Source organism: Pyrenophora tritici-repentis, chromosome 7 (genome assembly GCF_003171515.1).
Source record: "Pyrenophora tritici-repentis strain M4 chromosome 7, whole genome shotgun sequence".
Classification (NCBI taxonomy): domain Eukaryota; kingdom Fungi; phylum Ascomycota; class Dothideomycetes; order Pleosporales; family Pleosporaceae; genus Pyrenophora; species Pyrenophora tritici-repentis.
Genome location: NC_089396.1, coordinates 1,006,021 through 1,028,581, shown reverse-complemented (window position 1 = coordinate 1,028,581; position 22,561 = coordinate 1,006,021). Strand labels below are relative to the sequence as shown.

Here is a 22,561-nt window from a genome sequence, read left to right as displayed (position 1 = left end):
ACCTCTCCGCCGCTTCGCACACTACACAACAGCATAACCACACACCATGGCCTCATCCGCCTCCAAACGCCTCTTCAAAGAATACCGCGCCCTATCCTCGGACCCACCAGAGGGTATAACCGCGGGCCCCGTAAACGAAGACGACATGTTCATCTGGGAAGCGTTGATCCAAGGCCCAGAAGGCACACCGTTTGAAGGCGGTGTCTTCCCCGCCGAACTGCGTTTTCCAAAAGACTATCCGCTTGCGCCGCCCAAGATGAAGTTTGTCACGGATATGTGGCATCCGAATGGTACGTTGGATACCGAGGAATATAACAGATGCACCTGGATGACTAGCATGTCAAATAATATATGTCACTCGGGTACATGGGTTAGAATATGAGCAAGAAAGAGGCTAACATAAATGTCCAGTGTATCCGAATGGCGAAGTCTGCATATCTATTCTTCACCCGCCTGGCGACGACCCAATGCACTACGAACAAGCGTCGGAACGATGGTCGCCGATTCAGAGTGTGGAGAAGATATTGATTAGTGTTATGAGCATGTTGGCGGAGCCCAACGATGAGAGTCCGGCGAATGTGGATGCCGCGCGCATGTGGAGGGAGAAGAGGCACGAGTATGAGAAGACTGTGAGGAATAATGTTAGGAAGAGTCTTGGATTGTGAGGGCAAGGCAGATTGGGCGCGCGCATGATTGTGGTTTATGAATGCATGTCTTCGTGATAGGTCATTAATTAACAAACTTTCCACCCCCTCTTCATATCTGAGTTCCAGTCTGATAAACAAAATGCTAATGAAATCGACGTGATCCAATCGTTCAGCAGTCTCGAATTGTGGGCAAGTGTGCCACAGCTCAGACAACTTTTAGGCCAGTGACCTCGCCATAGCCGTTGTACGCCACACCTCTGAAGTTCCACAGTGGACACTTTTCCTGCGTATTACCGCTCTTGTCCGTGGCACGACTAACGACCGTCGCCTCCTTACCTTTCTCCACCTTTACTTTCGCCTTCCATAGTGCCCACGCCCACTTGAGCTCAACATCCTTGGCATCTTCGTCGTCGTACGTGTTGATTAGTTCAGCATCGGCCCAGGAGTTTCCTCCATCCGTGCTAACTTCAACTTTGACTATCGGCCCGTCTGCTCCACTAGGCAGTGCATAGCCTTTGACTTCAATCGTACCATCTTCTTCTTGCCGCACCGTGGACTCGGATTTGGGGACAGCAATGACACTATTGACAGGCATGTCATGAAGTGCGTCAACTTTGCCCCAATACTCTTCTGCCTTTTCTTTGCAATCAGCCTCAGGAGGCAGGATCTTGTAGTCGTGCTGTTGGTAGTAGCTATCACTCTCGGTCATTTGGACAGAGATCTGATCCAGCCATTTTACGCTTCTCGCACCAGCAATGCCAGGTGTAACGACGCGAACAGGGGCGCCGTGGTTGGGCGGGAGGGGCTTATCATTCATCTCCAGAGCGAGCATAATGGAGCGCTTTGGGTCCATGATTCGAGACAATGGAAGACTCGCACCGTAGAACTTGTCGTCTTGACAGGGTGTCTGGAAGCACGAGAATGCTACATGTGCATCTTTGAGCTTGCTCTCTTCGATCTTGATACCGGCTTTCTCCAGGACATCTTTTAGCAGAGGACCTTTCCACTTGCAGTTCATAACCGCGCCATCGAACCAGTCGATGCCATGGACCTCCTTCAACTTGGTCCGCATAGTATGACGACGGTTTCCGGCACATTGTAGTGCACAGATTACCGTGTGTTGTGGAAGCGCTTGGAGGTCTGCGACGGAAAGTGACAGCTCATTGTCAACAAGGCCGATGACGGAAACTTTGTGTGTGTTGGGGTTGATTTGCGGGATGGGGCCGTGATTGCGGTCGTAGCCATCTTCGGTGATGAAACTGTAGTACACGTCAGGCTTGTTACTCAGCTCCAAATAGATGGGTCACACGAATTGGTGTGGCAAGGCCGAAGAGTTAGCGGGTGTAGTCTGTGCTCGGAAGACTTCGGCATGCCCAACCATGACCGTCGTCTACTCGAGACGCCATCCTCGCTGCCTATCGATACAAGTCACAATATACCACGGCACGTACCTCTGAATCAGCTTCTCAAGCTGCGGCTCGCGATTAAGCGGCTCTTCGACCGAGTGAACGAGCTACGGCGACGTCAGCCCCACCGTCTAAACCCACGCCATACCAAAGCCATGGCATTTACAAGCCATAGTCTACCCGATTAGGCAAACAGGGAGAAAAACTCTGGGGCGTACCTGAACCATTGTCGTCGATTGTGGTTTGGCGGCGATGGCGTGATTGAGTGATGGAAGGGTTAGACGACGAGAAGCGGCGGGGCACGCAGGTTTTAGCGAAAGGTCGGGGGCCCCGGCACTCCTCTGAACACGGCAGTACTCGGTCTTGTCACGGGTGGGGATACTGCAGGTACGAGGTTGAAGCTGCGGGTAGTCGCGGCTGTCTGCGCTTGCGGTCTATATGGGGATGTATGGAAACATTGTCTATTGCATCAGGTGAGGTCTGCATGGGCTGACGCAACGATACTATTTGCCCTGGCGTCATGACGTTTGTTCATCGACAAAATGCGACATTGCGCCTAGCTTCTCAACCATGCTTGCTATTCCCGTTGACCGCCGTGTCCATTTGTTGCCAACAAATGCAAATTCATAACCCCATACTGGTCTCGAGATGGGGTTGAAGTAGCTGCTCCGCTCACTGTTATTGCCATGAGCAGTCCACTGTCGAAATCTGTCTTTGAAAGGTACATCCACAAGCCTGTCTTCCCAACCTGTATAGTCAATCGGCGAAGTATCCCAACTATCCCTACCGAACTCATAGTATGTCACCCATCTCTCAGTTTCCGCAGATATTTCTAGAGACCCGCCGAATCTGATGCGAAGGTATCAGTACTGTTTTTGAGAAAAGCGAGGAGTAACAATTCAGGACACTGTGACTCTCCGTGCTCTCCAGTGGTCGTATGGCAACATAATTGGTAGATGAGGACTCATAGGAGGCGTGGGAGGGTCGATCAGGTAATAAGGCCCCGTCTTGCCATTTGGCATTATGATAGGAAATAGCGGCTTCTCAAAGTCCCATGTTGGCTCTTCGCTAGGTTGGAAGTATGTGCCATGTCTGATGATATACGGTCTCTGGCGTAGAAACCTTCGGAATCCAGGATACTCCTCATCCTCGGACAGGTCACTCCTTATAGGCTGTACAGCTCCCTCAGCAGGCAGCTCTTGCGATTTTTTGAACTGGGTCGACTTTCCGGTCATTGATGGTATCGAGGTGGCGATACCACTGCTGCGCCATAGCTATCCAGACACCGTTGCTGGCAGAGACTCTGTTGGATGCTTCTGGGACTGCGCTTTTCGTGTCTTGCAAGTACGGCATGGGGTGGGGAGCCTCGATCATCTTCATGGTGTTTTCGGTAGTCATATCTGCGGGTTGAGAAGTCGTCGTTCAAACTGATAATGTGAGCGATAGGAAGTAGAACAGGAATCTTGCTTCTACTTATACATTATGCTAGATCGACTAAGATAGAGTTGCAGCGAAAATCCGACGCGATCCACACTGTACCATGGTTGATGCTCCAGATTGAGACAAACACCGCTTCCGGTATCGACCCAGGAACATCTTGCGCCCTTCTACTCTACTTATCTCAAAGAAGAATTGACTGGAACCGGATTTTATATTATGAACCTTTCAAGGGCTGTCCTAAATAGGTGCTATGGGATGGTGCTACGAAGCATATCATTGGTACAATCAACTGGGTTATTGAATACCGACGAATCATGTCGCTCAAGCGATAGCCCATACGTATCTACCCAAAGACTTCGATCATGAAGCGATATTCAATCTTCCTATCCTCGCTCCTCGCCCTTGCGCTCAACATGCTACATTGATCCGCAATCTGTTGGCCGATAACAGGTGGTCCACAGAAGAAGACACCAACGTTGATTTCATCATCCTTCTTGCGGTCCTTTTCGGTGAGTCGCTCCGCCAAAACCTTACACATGTCTTCGTAGTGTTGCTCCATGATACCCCTAATATCAGGACGTCCGAAATGTGTTGGATTGACGAGACCAGTGATGGGCGACCGCGGATGGTCATCAGTGCGATGCTTTTCGAGGAGCCAGCGGAAAACGTGCTGTGATATCTGCTTGCGCTTCTGCGTTACGTACGTGTTGATGCGTATGTCGAGATCTGGGACTTTGGGCTGCTCGCGGGATACCTCGTTCAAGAGATCGGAAAACCACAGGAGGTTATTCTTGTCGCGCACCATCCAGTGGAAGTCGACACGGCGGTGGCTGTTGTATGGAGAAGGCTCCTTGGGGACTTCATCCGAGGATTGTTGAGGACTATCGATGGACTTCACGCGCTCGAGCTCGTGTTGTTGGAGATCGGTAAGCACGCCTGAGAAGGGAGTCACGCCAATACCGGCACTAAAAACTGTTAGTTATTATCTCCGAGAAGGGTGCAGCCGTCAACTTACCCAAAGACCATGCTGTAATCAAAGTCATAGAAGCGTTGGGCGGGTGCTCCAAACGGTCCATCAAGACCAATTTTGATTGTTGTCCGCGTTCCTTGCTGAGCCAAATCACGGAGTTGATTTGTCCAGTCCCCATCGGCCTTGATGTGTACTTGCATGGTGTTGTTGATACAGGTAGATACCGTGAAGGGGTGCCACTGAAACCTGGAGAATTGCGGAACCTGAACAAATACGTACTGCCCAGCTTTGTAATCCCATGGGCGAGTTTTGGGGACCTGCGCCGTGATGGCGACAGTTTCTTCATCTAGTAGCTCAAGCTCCGCGAGTATAGGACGAAAGCTGAGAACCAAGCGCCACAGACGCTCAAACAGAACCATCAGTGTAGGGAACGCAAGCCAATAGCCGAACATGGGCCATTGCAACAGATGTGCAGTGCCATGCGCCATCATGAATCCAATGATTGGAAACATGAGCAAATGGCCAAGCTGAAAGACCTCGTAGCTCCACTTTCGGATCTGAGGCATACTCATCAAAGCCAGAAGGTAGAACATGCCAAGTGATGTTAGTCCCGTCCAACCTGGTAATGACCGGAGGTAGTCAGTATATGAGCGTGGTACAGCGTCCTGTCCGACTATGTTGGCGACAGCGTTCTGTCGACTTGCCATGCTTCCAAACACGAACGAGCCACTCAGATGGCCGATGGCATGCAAAGTCGCGAAGAACAATGCGACAATGGACATCTTGATATGAAATGACTGAGAAAGATCCCAGTTGATAAATCTTGAGATGAAGTAGAAGCGTCGGAGGAATGTTGAAAGCCAACGGGACATTGACAGAATAAGGAAGAAGAAGGTCGGATACAGCACACCAGCACATGTCTTTGACAAAACTGCACCCCATCCAAACGCTGGCGTATACTGGTCAAATGTGAGATACTTGACGAATTGCCACACACCAAAGCCAATCATCAGGGTGACAACCAGAGCAAGAAACGTGATTTCGGGTCCTTTTACGGCCCAGTAGGCGCGAGCACGTCGGTACATGGACACGTGCTTTAAGTAATCGTCTTCATTCTTCGCTTCTTTGCGGTCATGCTCCAATGATGGGATATCCCACTTCTTAACACATTCTGCGAACTCCTCACGCTTGATGTAATCCTTGCGCGTTCCGATGACGTTGCGGAGAAACTCATGGCGTGCTTCATCGCCTCTTGATGCATGATGGAGGTTGTGAGGTTGCGCTTTCGGTGCTATCTCTTTGTGCACTTGGTCCAGTTTCCGTTCTAGTTCCCAGTAGTCAACGTTGCCGTCCTTGTCATGGTCGAGATCATCGATGAATTGCTTGATTTCTTCGTTGGTGAGAGAGGTTTGCGAAGCCATTGACCTGGAAGTGCCTCCAGGGTAGAGTGGTTGACTTGGGCTGTAAGAGGTCTATCAGCTGGCAAATGTGGCTGAGCGCTGACGTTCGTATTTAAGCAAGTTCCTGGTCAGCTCAATTGTTTGGGGTGTCACTGCCGGTCCACGTACGCCAAGGTGTCACTGTTTGTGGCACTGATGAAGTGGCAGAATATCACCAATGAAATGGACTAGACTGTTCGATACCAAGAAGACAAGACTTCCAAGACGGAGTTGGAGCCGGCGGGCTCTACTTGCCCTTTGGCGGAGCGGAAGCCAGGCTTGGTATCTCTTTGCCTGTTGCACAGCCACTCAACCATCACGGCCAAGACTTCCGCCCAGGTATTTTGACTGCTGTTCGCACACTGACGTGCATTTCAAAGAACGCCAAGCTATTCATTTAGTCAAGTCAGCCACATTCTCCCAGTAAACTACTGCAGAAGCACATATGCAGGGGAAAAAACAGGATAGCAAAAGGCCAGGCCTTTGCACAAGTCTTCGTTACGCCCCACTGTTCTGGGCGTGCGCTGACTCGTAGCATATCTTTATGATATCTTCTTATCGTTTTCAGGTAAACTATGCAAACAATCAATGAAGGCGTTTGATGGAGAAGGTGTTCGTGACGATTTGAGAAACGGCTGTGAACTGGTGCTTGCCAAGCCATTGGGACTTGGCTAGAGTTGGCGGCATCTCCCGAATGAAGCTACGTCATTCTCGACAGCTTTTCACCAGCAACATGCGCACAACGTACCATGTATGCACAGGCGTTATTGTTCCTTGTAAAATAAACGGCGTACAGGCACAGGGCAAAATATGCTGAGATGCTCAGACCTGCCCCCGTTAACATCCAGATCGACCCACACGCGAGGGCGTTCAATGTTCCCGCTTTGATCCAGGGTCCTCCCAAATGAGATGCAGAAGCTGCGCCACGACGTCATTCAACCCGTCTATCTTCTTAACAATGAATCGCCCGACGCGCGTGAGCGGGTTGGCTTGCAGTCCAGAAATCGACGACGCTTACTCTTTGCGCGCCAGGATGCATACACGCGGCCTCGATTACTTCTTTTCTCCCTGTCACAGAACTCAGTCTTCACCCATTCCTTTGAGATTTCTAGATACTCGGCATGGCAGACAACAACAACAACAACAACAACAACAACAACACGTCCAGCACGTCTACCAAGACAGGCTCGTCGATACAGATTACACATCGTCATGACCGTACCCTGCTCATGACCGTAGTTCAGTCCTTGGTACGGTTGATGCGCTCTCGTATCGGCAACCGTACGCCAGACCACGAAGATGGTTCTATCCGTCTGAATCCCTCCAAATCGAATCTTTGCCAATGCACTCTCCGCGAACGAACCGTATGTGACATGCACATATACGATGTTGTACCACCCAACCAAGCGGAAAAGAGATCGAAGAAGCGCATATACTACTTTGCTGGAGGTAGCTGGCAGGAGCCACCCTCGCCCCAGCACTACAAGATATGCGCCAAAATGGCCAAAGAAATGGTCGACACCTCCACATCTATTGTATCAACTCCGCTCGCACCCAACAATCCCGCGTCTAGCTCCTTCCCTTGGTGCATGAAGACATACCGCACTTTGATGGCAGAGGCAGAGGAAGCGGGAGAAAAGGTCATACTCGTAGGCGACTCGTCCGGCGCGAACATCGCATTATGTTTAGTCTTGGAAGCTCTTCGAGAAGACAGCGAACAAGAAGGCGTGGAGATCAAACAGAATTCACATCCTGTCGCCATCATGAATGTGTGCCCTTCGACGGACCTTACGCGAACCAACACCGATATCGATAAAGTCGCACCCAGAGACCCGTTGCTCACACCCAAGATTATCAGAGCTACTGCAAAGGCATGGCAGGGCGACTGGGATCCTTCGGATCGCCGTATCTCTCCTATAAACGGTGACATTTCACTACTCGCGAAGAAGGGCATCAAAGTGCATGGCATAACCGCTGGTTGCGACGTTTTGAGTCCGGACGGAATCATCTTCCGTACCAAGTGCGCCGAAGCAGGTGTTGAGGGACAGTGGGTACATTGGGAGAAGCAAATGCATTGCTTCGTCCTTACCATGCCGTACGGTCTTGTCGAGGCCAAAGACGCCGTCAAATGGATGGTTGATATACTGAAGAAGGAGTGAGTGTTGAGTCATTGTCGTGTGTCCAAGTAACAGATACCCTTGCATTTGATAGGTACGCCGCGTTTGCTTAGTTTGTAATATCACTTTTTCTGAGCATTCTGGAGTTCCCAAGTCTACTCTGTCATCACTAAAGTTTCAGTGGCAGAGATGTCGGCGCGAACCTGATGGCCATACTTCCACAAACCAAAGTTGAGGCACATGGAAAAGCGGAGAAGCATGAGCTGGGTTCTGGAAACAGTTCCCAGTAAAGAACCAATGCGCGATTTATATCGGATGAGACGTGACATGTGTCCGTCTAAGCCACTGGGGTTCCAGGAACCATCTTTCAGTACCACAAGACTTGGCCATCACCCCCCTCAGGCATAGCAGACTCTGCTATATGTCCGCACAGAAGTGTCTTGTGTTTCATAGCACCTTACTCCTTGCACGAACTGCCCTCACATTATGATAATACATCTGCAGATACGATCACATGAACCACGATAGTGCCTGTGTGTGAAACAAGTCAAGCTTTGCAGTCATATAGACCAAGGGATGAACGAACCAGCAGGCTAGTAATATTAAATAATATTATAGTGTCAACCAACATCGAAGAAAGTCAAGTGAAAACGAATTCCCGCATCCTCTTCATGGCTTTTGCTTCTTGGTCAGCTGCACTGAGTTCTTTGACCGTGACAACATATTCGTCTTGCTCCTTCTTCAACGTCTTCGGACCGATGCTCTCTGCGTCAAAATCCAATTTCGACGACTTCAAACTTGTGCCATCACATTCCTCTTCTTCCGATCTCAAGTAGCCCAACTGCACAAGTCGATTCCGCACCTGCTCCTCCGTCTGTTCCTCGTAGAAGAAATGGCCGAGTCGCACAAGCGAGCGTTGCATAAAGTTCTTCAGCGTCGGGATTGTCGCTGCAAGGAGACCAATCTCAAGTTCCAACATCGACCACAATGTAGGCCCGACAGTTGTGCGGAAAACGTCGGGAGACGTGTATATCAAGTTTGCAGCGGCGATGCGCAAGATGGCGAAAGTTGAGGCGAAGAGTCCGAGAGCCATCATGGCTGTGAGGAAGATCTTCTCAGCAAGCGGTCTGTTTAGTCTGCTGATAAAGGTGATGGGTATGAAGGAGAAGATGAGGTCGGTCGAAATATGGATAGCACTTGTCGCGACGATGTTTCCAGTGATTGCTTCGTGAGAAATGCATTCCACCTTGCCTTTTGAGAGTACACTTGGGTCCCAGTATACGCTAAACGGGCGGCACTGTAGGAACTGGAAGAATGTTGAAGTAGTCGCTGTGAGGATGAGAAGTACAATCGTGCTTGCGAGGAAGATGCGCCAGGCTCGTGATTCTTTGAGACGGAAAAGGAGGAGGGCGACGGAAATCTTGACTAGATTAATTGCGAAGTTCCAGACTAATTGGCAGATGAAGATTAGGCGCATGGCGGCCGATCGTGAGGCTGCAGAGACATGTATGGAACGTTGCCCAAAGCCGTACTCGCACGCTAGGCAGACGATGATGTACATTGATACGGCGAGGATCTATAGCAATGAGCGTCAGTTGATCCGAACACAAAAAGAGGCGGTTCTGAAAGTGATTGGAATGGTTAGACATACCGTTGCTGCCCCTGCCGTCCAGTCTTCCAAATGCAGCTTCAGCGTTGGCCGTAATCTAGACCAAAGTCTTGCGCCAAAAATCAAAACGGCGAGACATGTCAGACTACCACATACACCCAAAAGAAGAGGCGCTTGTGAGTCGTGGCTTGGATCGTCGCCATCCAGCTGGGTGGATAGTAAATTCATGGCGTCTTCCGCTGTCAGTGTTGGATTTGCAATCTCCGCAAAATCAGCCAGGCGCCGCCTCTGATTAAACTTGACGGACAAAAGACGTGGCGAAACTTAAGAGGCTTGTTGCTGGAGGGTTGTGGTTTCCTTTCAATAGCCAGCGGCATCCCGGATGCCGATACACTCGTATGAGGACGCCAAATCTCTGTGGTACCGCATAACGAACACACTGCCTTCCATGTCGTTTCTGCGACCTTGATTCCTAAGGCCCATGATCTGCGAATCGATTGTCTGTTGCAGACGGGCATGAGGTGGCCTATTGGTCCACGGTGCAAGCTGTCAAATACACCCCCGTTGTCGTGAGTCTTGATGTGTCAGAAGCGTTTCGTATTCCCGGATTTCTTCCTTGCACCCCGCAATTTCTTCCCGTTGGTTCAACTTCCGAACTCTTGTAGTTTATGCGTCGTTGTTTGAGGGCCTTGGAAGTACGGCGGTAAGAGTGCTGATGTATGATGGCGGTGAAGGACATGTGTCGGTGGTAAGAAACAAGGTTGTTAGAAGTGAAGACAGACAATGAATTGAGGATGATGACGATGGAGACATGAAGTTAGTGGGTAAAGTAGACTACTCAATAGATGGCGATAAGAGATACTGTGCGAAGCTATGTCGTATCAAGAAAGGATGTCAACAAGGTGTTTACAAAGGGTCGCAGCTTCCCAATTTGTCGCTCAAGCGATGCATTGTTGCCATCCCCACAAAAACCATAACATTCGTAGTAACGACCTGTCGCATTTATGTCCTGTGTTGTTCCTGGTTAGAGAATACAGAACGATGTGTTGAGGCGTGAAGCGCGACAGCCAGCCTGTGTCCTAGCGTTACGGCACAACAAGCTTCCTTACGCATGTTGTCAATCATGTCACTTGCACTGGACGGCAACTGATCCATGCCCCGAGCGTTCCCGCCTAATTATAGCAGAATATCAACCACGCGTCGGGGCTCGTCAAAGGTGTCGTCTTTTGAAACCCATGAGTGTAGGCATATAAAGAACGACCACTAAAAGATCAACGCAATGACAGCAGAAACTTATAGCTTGCGCAGGAATATCTTGACTTGAACGAGAAACAAATGTAGCACATCATGAGCTTTAGTTGCGAAGAAGCTGTTACCTACGTGCCTTTAAGCCTGAGACACGTGTTCTGGAACACGAATTGGATACCGCTGTAGCAGAATCAGCTGTCTAGGGATAGGGAGACCACTCCACACGCATTGTAGGAGTTTGAATTTCTGAAAGAGCAGTGATGGGACAACATCACTAAGTGAGAAGCGACGAAGGATTGATATGAGAAAGCCATGATAAAACAACAGTCCACAAAAGCATTGGATGATGGCTTACACATATTCAACCGAAACATGAATAGAATGCGAAAAAGATACACGATGAAAGCTCCCCTTTTCCTTCACACCAATTGCTATGCCAACCCACATCTTCACAGATCCCAAGTCTCGTGTCATCACCCCAGTGCACAATCATCATACTCTATCCTCCTTCCTAACAAAGTGAAGTATACAAACTTTGTAGACTTTGTATTACAAAGTCCAGAAAACTCGGCATAGAGGTAAGTGTACCTCTTCTGTTTTCGTGAGACACGTACGCAATGTGATGCTTCGAGTGCTTCTAAGCGCTGCCTTTTGATCCAGAGTTGTATGCCAGGGGGGGAATGAAAGCGGTGAAGAGACGAAGTTCCTGAAAGATGACTTGAGGAAGCGTCAGACAAATGCGCCAGTTGCACAGAATTGATAGAATTTGAATAAGGCTGCCAAGTGCGTGGTCGGACCGAGCAATCCCATATTTCTCCCTCTGAAGGAATCATATGATCGTGACTTTGCTCATTTGAAAATAATCGCGGTAGTCATGGCGTTCTGAGGCTGGCTCACGCCAGTCGCTCGAGAAATATCCAACGCGGGAGTAGATCTCCTTGTCTTCCGCCTTGGAGAGAATCAGACCTTCCATAACAACATCAAGTTCTGGATCAGGCCACCCCCCTCCTTTCCCGAAGACGAGGAGAAGAAGATAGTAAGTATGGGCGTCGGTTTTGACATCAGATAGCCAATATAGATCAACGTCGTACCGCAGTCCGACACTTATGCGATCATCCGACCGAGACGAGGTTAAGCCTACGAAACATGACATTGAGACGGTTATCTTTGTTAGTGGGGCTTCTATTTGTAAGTAGCCACCAGTAACTTGGCCAAAGGGGGCCTCCGGCGATGCAAGCTTAACATTGCAAGAAGTAGATTTAACAACTACTTCTTCCATGGGAACACCTTCCCTGTAATCTCTGGGTGGTACAGTGTAGTCTTTTAAGGGTAAGCTGTCAAAAACGCAGCTATCAATCGATGCCCACGACCAAGAAGGCGCTCGATATGCCGGTCTTGTTAATCTAGGCGGCGGGTTCTCGGTGAACCATGATAGATTTGTTGGAAAATGCTGTTCCCAAAGCCCAGCTTTGTAGCTTTCGCGTCCTGTTTCCGTTCCGGAAATGGCTGAACCAAAGACTTCTGCCACTGCTGAGATTACGGGAAGCTTATCAGCGGGCATTGTAAGCTTTAGTTCGCTGTATTCGGTAACGAGTCGATACCATGTTCGGCAAAGCTCGTTTGCGTTCATATACCCTATACCTGAATTGATTCCAGGTACTCTCTCATCAAGCGAGTAGCCGTATTCAGGGCCCCATCCATCGAAGTACGCTTTCTCTTGGCAGTAAAAAATCATTTGTGCCGGGCTGAAATACAGCACATGCAGAGATAGAATGACTGGCTGTTTCAGCAAGTTACTATGAAACTCCCAAAAGAAGTCTTACTTTCCTGGAAGATCCATGCTCTGCTCCTAACTGGGTCAGTAGGGGGTCCATGGGGGTTTGCCAGGCTCATGTCTAGGATGAATTTCTTCTTTACATTGTCAAGTCCTGGTATCTGTATCGTTATAACGCAACGACGGTGCTTCAGCGACCTCTTACGCAAGAAACCTTCATTTGCACTATGTGCCCCACCAGCTAGTATAGTCATGACGCCATTTTGATAGATCTGGGCCTGCTTTGATATTTCTGTGGTAAGCTCATCCGAGTCGTCTTGCACGATACCTACATCAAGGCATGGTCAGTTCCAGGGGTTTCTACTTTGACTTCAACTTACAAAGCGCGTCAATCCACAAGTATTCCAATCCCAATGTTTGCACGACCCAAATGGCATCTTGTACGGAGGCAGACATGTTCTGCTTAGAGATACCTGCTTCGTGTAATGGTAGGTTGTTCGCGTTGTGGTCTTTCCCACTTGATCGCCACCCCAACAGTAGCTCAACAACGCATACTTGTAGGTGCCAGATCGTGTGGTCGTGATGAGCCGCACTGGCTCTGTAGCACTTCCCACTTTGAGTAATCTTTTGGGAAGACTATGACCATGAAAAGGTATCTCTTCGAGACATATTTTGTCTCCTTGTCCACAATGCTCGTGGAACCAGTCGCGCATTTGCTTCTGTGCCCTCAAAGATCGTGGATTCAAATTTGGAGGTTGGGAGATATTCTTAAACCAAGGGTTGCTTCCAAAGTCTGCTAGTCAAGGTTAGTCATAGTTTTGCCTCTCTCTAGAGTTTACTAACTTGATGTAGTACCAGAAGACATCTCGTGAAATATAACATTGGGGTTACGAGGTCCCCATTTTGATTTCGACACCAAGAATGACCCAACATTGCGGGTAGCATTTTCTAGTTCAGAAATGCCAAGAGGTATGAATCTCTGATCCATCCCTAGAAATTGCCAGGAAGATTGAGGTGCAAAGAGGGGACACTCTAGCCTCTGTATCTGATCCATCTCAAAACGGCTTTTGTTAATGTCAACGTCAATTTCAAGTCTAGTCTTATCTTCATTCCAATTCGCTAGAAATGTGCGACTGCAATAAAGACATGTATGGTTCGGTGGGTCGTGACATTCCGGTTCAAGCTCGGGGATACATGAACCTGACAACGTCGTAGCCATCGCGCTAGTTACTGTGAGCCAGAATCCTCTGATAGTGCTCACAACGCGGACGACTTAATCATGAGCTGATCCGGTCGTAGATTTGGGGGTCCAGAGATAGAGAGAGAAGAAACGGTGGGGATGACAGAGGAATATGCTGGTCAAGGCCGCAATACTTCAGCCTTGCCCCGCATGAAGCTGCATGGCTGCAGCCCAAGGCGGAGAAGTCGCTAAAACCAGAATCGACTAAACCATCATGGAAGTCGGAGACAGAAAGTGGTTGAGCTTGGCAATGTGATTGAAAAAGAACTCCGGGCTTTACAGCACAGTGTAGAAACGAGATGACCTACATGCTCGTATCTAGGATCGGAGCGGAGAGGAAGAAGAGGCGTATGTAGTACAGGCATTCACCCACAACCAACCGACAAAGGCAAGCACAGCCCGATATGCCCAGAAGAGTTGGAACTTCAGTAGCGCTATCGTTATTAGTTAACGACCAAAGTCAAGAACCAAATGAACACCATTCTGGAAGCGCTTTACATCTGACACGTGATGATGGCATCCCCCTCAGGGACCACCACATCTATCAATCTCTCACCAGCCCGGGAATAACACCTCACCAATATCCCCCTTCTTCCTAAGACCGTAACGCCTCACCAAACTGCGCCTCCCCTACCAACCAAAAACACAGCCTTGACGGCCCTTTGTGATACCAACCTTACGCGTCTTCCATCCGCCACGACCCGCGCCACACCGGGCGATACCGCACAGCCAATCAGACCACTCCAGCGCACCGACGATGACGTTTCACGACAAAGTCGCGCACATGCACAGGAAAGTTCCAGCAAAAGTTTAACGCATGAGCAATGTGACGGACATGCTCGGATAAGGAACAAAGAAGGGGTAGGGGTGGGTTGGTTTATTTAAAAGGGTTGTGCTGGGTACTGCTTGCTTGAACTATTCATTCCTGTGTGACGTCGACAAACAAACAAATAAACCAAAAAGTGTCTGGTTTGGTCCTGAGTGTTATCACGGAAGAGTCCCGGCATAATACATTCGCATACGATAAATAAACCTCGAGGACTTTCGCACCTCATAACACACAAACAACTACCCACCCACCTACCACCACCAACCCACTAAACCGCCCAAAATGATCAAAACATTCCTCCTTGTCCTCATCACAATCTTCAGTACATCTCCCCATCCCACTCTCCTCAAACCCCCCAACTAACCCTCTCCCAGTGCCACCCGTCGGTGTCTTCCTCGTCGCCGGCTGCGGCGCTGATCTCCTCATCAACATCTGCCTCACACTACTCGCCTTCATCCCCGGCCACGTGCACGCCTTCTACATCGAATACGTCTACGTGAAGCGCCGCGACCAGGCGCGCGCGGGCACCCTCGACGCGAAGCCCGCACCCGGTATTTACAGCAAAAAGGTGCAGAATGGCGGGACCAAGGGCGTGGTGCCTGTTGCGCCTGTGGCTCCGGCTGCGGAGGTGCCGGTTCAGCAGGCGGGGACTGTGCATTAGATAGGGCTAGGGAGGGAGAAGGGAGATGGGGTTGGGTAGTTGGTGGAGGAAGAGTATAATGATGGTGTAGGTTATGTTTGGAGTTTCAGTTTTAGGAAGGACATACCCCTTTTTTTTGTAGGCAGTGATACCAATTTGCACATGTTTAATTCCTTACCTGCAAATGCGACTTGACCATCCTCAATCGAATGGATCGACTCGTTGTAAATCTGTTCTTGACATTGCTCGTTTAGTATTGTACATATATGTACAGCATGCCCATAGCGACTCAAAAGCCGTATGCTACAATCGCAACCCTCTCTGCCAATATCATCCTCTACCTCTTCTTGCCCCTTCCCTTCTTCTTTCCACCCATCATTGCCGCTGCTGCCCCGGCACCCTTCTTCTTTTGGCCCTCGACCGTACCAAGCGCAGCCTTCTGTCTGAGATACATCCTCACCACATTCTCCACACTGCCCCGATCATGCTTAACAGTCCTCATGTACGTCAACCTCGCGCGTCTCGCCCTCTTAGCCGCCCGCTGCACCACCTCGATACCCTCAACCAGCGGACTGTAAACCTTGTACCACATTTCCACACCCACGCGGGTGAGCTGTCCGCGCAGAAGAATAGCAGTGTCCGCGCCTCGGCGTCGGATGTTGATGCAAACACCAGCGAAGGGGTCGCCAGTGCGTTGGCGCACGAGGAGGATGTCGCCGACACGGGCGCATTCTGGGTTGTCCTTTGCGAATAGGCGGGTTCGGGCGCCTGTTGGGTCGAGAAGGCTTATTTGTGAGGCAGTTACGGCGGCGAGGGGGTCAGGGCAGGTTTTCTTGATGTTGCGGGCGGCGGGCTTGAAGACGGGGACACCGAATTGACGGCCTGGAACTGGGTTAACATGGTTTTTGGGAGCCGATAGTTCCAATTGATGTATTATTCGGCCTGGCGGAACTCTAGAGGGCAAACATACTCAACGCGTGGTTTACACTCTTGTCTTTCATGACCGGTTGCCATCTCGCAGCAATGGGCTTAGTCTGTGGTTTACGGCTAAACGCCTTTACCGCTCCCTTAATTGGCTTGCCATCTTGCTCATACAAGTCCGGATACAGGGCCCTGTGCAGTTGGGTACTGAGATCTGGCTGTCGCAATAATACTGATCGGTTACGCTTGGCGGGGAGTACTGGCGCTGGCGATGCTGCATCGACAGCAACAGTTTCGGTACTGGCAAAACGTTTACATCGTATGGCATGGAATGCGACACGCTGAGCCGAAGCTCGCGTGCAGGGTATTGCGGCTGACATTGGGCGTGCGGAGGCTTGACTTCCTCCGCCGTGGTGTTCAGCATTCGAGAAATTCGGAGGTTGCTTATGTCAGCAACCCTTCCCGCTCCCTCCATATACGTCGCGGGACCCCCACATGGACATGAAATGCTTCACTATGTCAAACTTGAACCATGGCTGACTGATTTGACGTATTTCCACATTATGTTTGAACTGGACTACATGGCAAACATTATTCATGAATAAGACCATCCCAACCGCTATGAACCTAGCTTACACATGGAAACGCGCCCATTAGGAAAGACCAAAGTGGAGAAGGAAATTAAAGAGACAATGATAAACTTTTGAAAAGACCAGGCCACCGCAGGTCCTGGTATACCGCAGTGCATCCATCCATGCTGACATAAGAAAGAGAAGAAGCCCAAACACCATGCTCCAGCGCGTGATTTAAGATAATCCACATCGTATGAGGTGGGTCCCCACGCCCATACGTTTCACCGCTTTTCTATCCCGGTACTCCAAAGGAAAGCAAGGTTAGACGCCGTTGAGATGCTACCGTCTGACGCCGTTGGGACCAAGGGACATGTCGCACCGAAGAAATTACTAGAGCCTTGCCTGGTTGAGTTGCTCGCTCAGGCCCAAGACGACATTGGGATGTTGGAAGATCTCGCCCTGGAAGATGAAGCCAAAGTTGTCAGCAATTGATCTGTTCAAAATCGATCTCAATATCTCTCCTAGGCGTCTCTACCTCTTCCATCCAAGTGAGACCGTTGGCAGCCTCTTCGACCGGAAAAACTTCCTGCGCGTACTCCTCCATGGATCGGTTTCCCTCCCACAACTCCAATGACACGCTAGGCACGTCCGGTTCGAGATCAGGACCAAAGTACGGCGCACCCTTCTCGCCCAGCGTGTACTCGAGCGCGGACAGGTGCTCTCGGTAGCCTGTGGGTGTGGGCACGTTGATCATTATGGGGCCCCGCCTGTAGCGGACAGGTCTCCGAAGGCCCTTACTAAAGGCATGGCAAACTTCTTTCGGTGTCATAGAGGCAAATGCCAGAGGTATCCTAGCTCCGTCAGTTACATGCAATCCAGAAGAACACGTGCACATGACGCCGTTTGTCATGCAGCCACGTCATGACCGACGTGTGAGAAGCGGTGGAAATTTTGGTGGTCGGGATTAACGATGGCGAGCCAGCAGATCTAGCGAATGTGGAGAACGCCCGCATAATGTGGAGCAAAATATGCAGATGCAGAAAGTGCTTACCGTTTGCCGTTCCACTTTCGTGGACCTTCCTTAAATAGCTGGTAAATAGCTGGCCCTATGTCGTGTTCCGAGTCTAGCCAAGGCAGAGGTTGATCGGGGTGGAAAGGGGCTTGCCAAACAAAACTTCCGTCGTACTGGTGCTCCATGCGGAAGAGGGGAAAATCGAGGCCGGTGAAGTTGTTGTGGTAAATGCCGCAATATACGAAGGTGGCGGGCAGCCCAATCTGGCGGACATACTGCTCAACGGTGAATTTTGGCGCCCAGAGCGGTAGCGCCCTCCAGCCGTTGCCAAAGACGGAGTGATCGGGCATGCTTGAGTAGATGTAGTGTTGGATTCCAGCTTTCTTTGCGGCATCGGCTAGCGATCGACCAATCGCAACCTCGTCTCCCCAGTGCGTAGTATTGATGAAAGCGCACTGCGCACTCTTGAACAAATCGTCGAGAAATTTCTTGTCCTCTAGCGCTCCAATGTAGACGGTGACATTGTCGAGCTCTGAAAGTTCCCGCGCGACTATGCCGTTGAGGTCTCGCATCTGTGCTCGCACCTGCCACCCCAATGCGGCAGCCACACGAATGAAGCTCGCCGATTGGCGGCCATTGCTGTTGATGGTAACGACGGTCCTTTGCATTCGTGTGTCCTTTTGGGCGTGGGTGAAGGCGGGGCAAGGAAAAGCTAGACGAGCCTGGAAATAACGACAACGGTGATAATGATGATGCTACTGTTATGACCTGTTGAGGTTGGCTGCGATGTTCGGAAGGGTAGTCGGTTCGTATATAAAACGCAAACAAAGCCAAGGCGCGAAGGTTCCGGGCGTTTGTCACCTGGAGTTTGGCCAGGTAGGGTGAGGGCAAGATAAGGCTTTGTGTAAGGGTCGTGGTAACCTTGGGAAGAGATCGCTTCGGGCGGCGACTGCAATGCCGATTCGGCGGGCAAGTATTAACGTGGTCGCAAGCACACAAAGACGGACAAGGCTTTGATAGTGCAAAGTGATGGACAGGCACGTGAGGCGAGTTATGCAGGGTAGTGAGAAGCTAGTCGTGGTGTTCTAAGGTTGAGGTCGCGGCCCGATTCCAATGGCTTTGACGTCGACGTGCGCAATGTTTAAGCAGAGAGCTACGGTGAATGACGCCGGCCGGAGAAACAGGAGATAGTGTAATCTGGCCCGTCTTCGTATGACAGTACAGCCAGGTTTGGGCCTCGTCATTTGCGTTGCTGGGAAAAGACTTACCTAATAGTCCACTCACCAGGCGAATAGGCTCCGCTTGACAAGTCGAACATCTGACCGCGGCTGGTCTCACCACCACCGGCCAGCTCACTCAATATCTTCGTAATAATATATTTTCCGAATCGATCAAGAGTACCCCGTTTATCGGCCGGCTTGGTACTTACTGGGCGCATTCAGCAGAAGCACAATCATCTCCATCTCTGTTTGTCTGTCTCTGTCTCTGTCTCTCTCTTCCCACCACCACCACCACCACCACCGCACCCTGTACGCAGTCACACGCGAACCTAGCGAGCAACTTGCACTATCATCGGACTGCAAGGGGCTTGGTAGGCTCAATCCAGCATTTAGACGAGGGCTCCACCTTGGAAGCTGCTCGTAACGCAGAGAAATGCAAGAGGGGCACGCTCCGAGACTATGCGGGGGAAGTACCTACTATTTCCAGGGGCTGCGAATGACGGCAGTATGGGCCCGCGGCCTACCGCGAGTCGTCCGCCAGGTTTTGTTCGGACCCATCTACCGTCGCCCATGAGAAACGTGCCCTTGATAAAGTTGCGACAAGTGCAAGGGACATCACGGTGTCAGATCTTGGCACAGAGATTTCTTTTACTAACTGAAATAAGCTCCCGAGGTCTCCGTTTTTAGTGGGAAGTCATGTCCACAGCTTCTCTCCATGTCCAACATACAATGTGGATACGCACACCACCTCGCGACTACGTTCCCCACATCTCATCGTACCTAGGTAACAATCGACTCCAACTTTACCTCGGTGTACAGTAGATACAACCATGTCCATCATCGCACCATCACTCCATCCTGCATTGTCATCACCACCACGCCTCACCAATTGCTTCCCACCACAAGTACCGACAACGTTCCGAGCAGTTTGCCATTGTTGATAGCTGCCGGGATAATGTCGCGTAAATCTTATGATTCACCCTCCTGGACGTTTGAAATGTACGTCGGGCTGATCCCGGTACGGTCACCCGACGTTGGGAACGGCGTGCCCAGGCATAGCGACATTTGAGGCGCCCATGCATCCAACAGATAGACAATCGGTTCCTAGGCTGCAGGCCAACAGCAGCCACAATTTCCCACCCCAGCAATACTCAACAACGTGCACGCGCCCGTCATCCAATCACGCGAGCCCAAACTTCAGCGTTGCCGTCGCCCTCGGATGCATGCAGCTTTGCCGCGCTCACTTCATCACTATGTAGATGGGCTCCTGCGTCGATCAATGTCTGTACGTGATCTGGTAAGCCGGCCGCCGCAGCCAAGAAGAGCGGGGTATTGCCTGATCGGTTTCTGAGATGCACAGAAGCGCCCTGGGCCAGGAAGTCTCGCAAGATTTCGACATTGGGGCTTGTTGCCGCAAGATGCTGCATACACGGGTCAGCAAGGAACGTAACGTCGCGTCATTGTACAGAACAAGATGATTCCACCGCGCCGTATGCAGCACCCGGGTGTCATAAAATACTGGACATACTAGTGTACAAAAGCCACTGTAGTCGCCAGACACGCTATTGGGTGCTTACCCACACTGTCCAGTATTTTATGTCACCCAGATGGCAGTGCAGTCATGGGCTGAAAGATAAGCGACTGCTTGCCACCGCAGTACTGGGACACAGCTGTGTGCTGTTTGGCTGTGTTTCTTTCATGCCGACGGCCTCTCGCGTCTTTATCTTTGATATCGATGAATGCGTTGCGCTGTCTCGGACTGTTGCCAGCCACAATGCAAAGCTCGTATGACGTTGTCCGATATCGGGTTGATGAGATGCAGGAACAATGTACGCATTGAATTGCTTGCAGTTCTTGGAATGTATGACAGAGGAGAAAGACAGGCGTTTGGAAGGTAAGTGGATGGAAAGGTACTTACTACAGGGCTGTTCATTTGGTAGTCAGCGTCGTTTAGCAGCCAGCGAGGCTCTCCTCGAATAATGTCTTTTGTTGCTTGTAGGTCGCCTTTTTGAACAGCATAACCTAGCGCCGTAAGACTGGAAAGCTCAGGGGTAAGGACGCCGCTCCTGGAAGGATGCTCGAAATGTGTTCGTGTCGTCTCAGTAAGCTCACCGCGCAAGGATATCGACATGCGCTTCGCAACCTCTTCGGGTGTGGCATCCGGTAGTGCAAGTAAATATGCAAGCTTTGTGAGCGCTGCCTCTGATGTCAAGTCCTGGCCAAAGACTACACCAGCCCGACCGAGGAATGCGCCCGGGGCGTACAGAGCGCTGACGCTGCCGCTTAAGCATTGGGTTACGTTGACGATCACAATTCCTCTCTTTACTGCGTCTGCTAAGCACCGTGTCATGGCGCTGTCCGGTCCTCCGGGAGTGTTTCCGGCTCCAAAGGTTTCCAACACTAGTCCTTTCAGCCCTTCCAAGCGCAAGACGGCATCAACCATGACGGGTGTGATTCCCGGAAAAACACGTAGGCATGCTACATGTGCCGTATCTAGACTTGTCTGAATGGTGAATGGGCTGAGGTCGGTAGATCGATGGACCCTGTGCCATAAAACGTTGGTCCTGGTCGAAGAGACAGTGGCCAGTGGTGGTAAGTTTGGGCTTCCAAACGCATCAAAGTCCTCTGCTGACACCTTAGTAGCGCGGTTGCCTCGGAAGAGTTTGAAATTGAAGAAGAGGCACACTTCTGGGATCATGAAGTGACCAGCGATAATTAAGGAATTTAAGAGATTATCCTGAGCATCAGTTTGCAGATTCATCATTGGCGCTTGAGATCCAGTCAGGATTACTGGCTTCCCCAGATTGTGGAACATGAAACTCAGTGCGGAAGAAGTATATGCCAGAGAGTCTGTTCCGTGTAAGATGACGAAGCCATCGAATAGCTGGTAGTTTCTTTGAACTGTCCGGGCAATTTGATCCCAGCCGGTGGAGTCAATAGAGCTACTGTCGAGTAGCTTCTCGAATTCGAGAACGCAGTATCGAACTCGGCGTTCATAGGTACTGACAGGAGTTCTGAGACTCTGGACAGCCTTGCGTGTACCTTTGTCATCGATGACAATCTCCAGGGGCTCCGGGTAAGAGCCATCATTGAACACCGGTCTGGGGGCCAGTCCAGCCTTCAGGAAGCCTCGTGCGGGGACCAGGCCGTCTACAGATTTTCGCATGCATATCGTGCCACCTAAGCATGTCAGTATTCCCGTGAGAGTATTCTGAGATTATGGTGAATCACCTGTGATGACGATCAACACTCGCGACTCTGGGAGCTGCAACTCGGGGTAGTGGTCGTCGTCCATCGCGTTCGACAGGGTCCGGGGTAAGCACCCAATAGACGTGTCTGGCAACTATAGTGGCCTTTTTCCCCTAGTATGTTAAGTATTTTATGGCACCCGGGTGCTCGTCCAAATCATGTAATCGATGGTTCTCCAGTCTGGTACGCCGGACAGGGTACAAGGCTTATCTCAAAGTAGTAAAGATC

The 22,561-nt window shown here is 50.5% G+C and overlaps 11 protein-coding genes across 11 annotated transcripts; 3 read left to right on the top strand and 8 right to left on the bottom strand.

The window, feature by feature from the left end:
• Positions 1–46: 46 nt before the first annotated feature.
• PtrM4_128060 (Ubiquitin-protein ligase) lies at positions 47–665 on the top strand (the record flags this gene model as incomplete). Its single annotated transcript, XM_001939861.2, has 2 exons — positions 47–290; positions 412–665. 2 exons carry the CDS (start codon positions 47–49, stop codon positions 663–665), a joined length of 498 nt encoding a protein of 165 aa, XP_001939896.1.
• Positions 666–852: 187 nt separating this feature from the next.
• PtrM4_128050 (Sulfite oxidase) lies at positions 853–2,280 on the bottom strand (the record flags this gene model as incomplete). Its single annotated transcript, XM_001939860.2, has 3 exons — positions 853–1,906; positions 2,099–2,160; positions 2,272–2,280. 3 exons carry the CDS (start codon positions 2,278–2,280, stop codon positions 853–855), a joined length of 1,125 nt encoding a protein of 374 aa, XP_001939895.2.
• A 672-nt stretch (positions 2,281–2,952) lies between these two features.
• On the bottom strand, positions 2,953–3,288 carry PtrM4_128040 (uncharacterized protein; the record flags this gene model as incomplete). Its single annotated transcript, XM_066108845.1, has 1 exon — positions 2,953–3,288. One exon carries the CDS (start codon positions 3,286–3,288, stop codon positions 2,953–2,955), a length of 336 nt encoding a protein of 111 aa, XP_065960837.1.
• Positions 3,289–3,836: 548 nt separating this feature from the next.
• Positions 3,837–5,884, bottom strand: PtrM4_128030 (FAD-binding-8 multi-domain protein; the record flags this gene model as incomplete). Its single annotated transcript, XM_001939859.2, has 2 exons — positions 3,837–4,458; positions 4,509–5,884. 2 exons carry the CDS (start codon positions 5,882–5,884, stop codon positions 3,837–3,839), a joined length of 1,998 nt encoding a protein of 665 aa, XP_001939894.2.
• A 1,247-nt stretch (positions 5,885–7,131) lies between these two features.
• Positions 7,132–8,061, top strand: PtrM4_128020 (Aes, Esterase-lipase; the record flags this gene model as incomplete). Its single annotated transcript, XM_001939858.2, has 1 exon — positions 7,132–8,061. The coding sequence occupies one exon, from the start codon at positions 7,132–7,134 to the stop codon at positions 8,059–8,061; it is 930 nt and encodes a 309-aa protein (XP_001939893.2).
• A 598-nt stretch (positions 8,062–8,659) lies between these two features.
• PtrM4_128010 (uncharacterized protein) lies at positions 8,660–9,496 on the bottom strand (the record flags this gene model as incomplete). The annotated part of the gene is made up of 1 exon (XM_001939857.2): positions 8,660–9,496. The coding sequence occupies one exon, from the start codon at positions 9,494–9,496 to the stop codon at positions 8,660–8,662; it is 837 nt and encodes a 278-aa protein (XP_001939892.2).
• Positions 9,497–11,705: 2,209 nt separating this feature from the next.
• PtrM4_128000 (HET domain containing protein) lies at positions 11,706–13,106 on the bottom strand (the record flags this gene model as incomplete). The annotated part of the gene is made up of 3 exons (XM_001939856.1): positions 11,706–12,652; positions 12,700–12,978; positions 13,031–13,106. 3 exons carry the CDS (start codon positions 13,104–13,106, stop codon positions 11,706–11,708), a joined length of 1,302 nt encoding a protein of 433 aa, XP_001939891.1.
• Positions 13,107–15,001: 1,895 nt separating this feature from the next.
• Positions 15,002–15,380, top strand: PtrM4_127990 (Pmp3 multi-domain protein; the record flags this gene model as incomplete). Its single annotated transcript, XM_001939855.1, has 2 exons — positions 15,002–15,041; positions 15,094–15,380. The coding sequence occupies 2 exons, from the start codon at positions 15,002–15,004 to the stop codon at positions 15,378–15,380; spliced, it is 327 nt and encodes a 108-aa protein (XP_001939890.1).
• Positions 15,381–15,696: 316 nt separating this feature from the next.
• On the bottom strand, positions 15,697–16,660 carry PtrM4_127980 (mitochondrial 54S ribosomal protein bL19m; the record flags this gene model as incomplete). Its single annotated transcript, XM_001939854.2, has 2 exons — positions 15,697–16,241; positions 16,330–16,660. 2 exons carry the CDS (start codon positions 16,658–16,660, stop codon positions 15,697–15,699), a joined length of 876 nt encoding a protein of 291 aa, XP_001939889.2.
• Positions 16,661–17,333: 673 nt separating this feature from the next.
• On the bottom strand, positions 17,334–18,532 carry PtrM4_127970 (nitrogen metabolite repression regulator NmrA; the record flags this gene model as incomplete). The annotated part of the gene is made up of 2 exons (XM_001939852.2): positions 17,334–17,703; positions 17,904–18,532. 2 exons carry the CDS (start codon positions 18,530–18,532, stop codon positions 17,334–17,336), a joined length of 999 nt encoding a protein of 332 aa, XP_001939887.2.
• A 1,724-nt stretch (positions 18,533–20,256) lies between these two features.
• PtrM4_127960 (AnsB, L-asparaginase-archaeal Glu-tRNAGln amidotransferase subunit D) lies at positions 20,257–22,379 on the bottom strand (the record flags this gene model as incomplete). The annotated part of the gene is made up of 3 exons (XM_066108844.1): positions 20,257–20,505; positions 21,003–22,264; positions 22,316–22,379. The coding sequence occupies 3 exons, from the start codon at positions 22,377–22,379 to the stop codon at positions 20,257–20,259; spliced, it is 1,575 nt and encodes a 524-aa protein (XP_065960836.1).
• Positions 22,380–22,561: the final 182 nt, after the last annotated feature.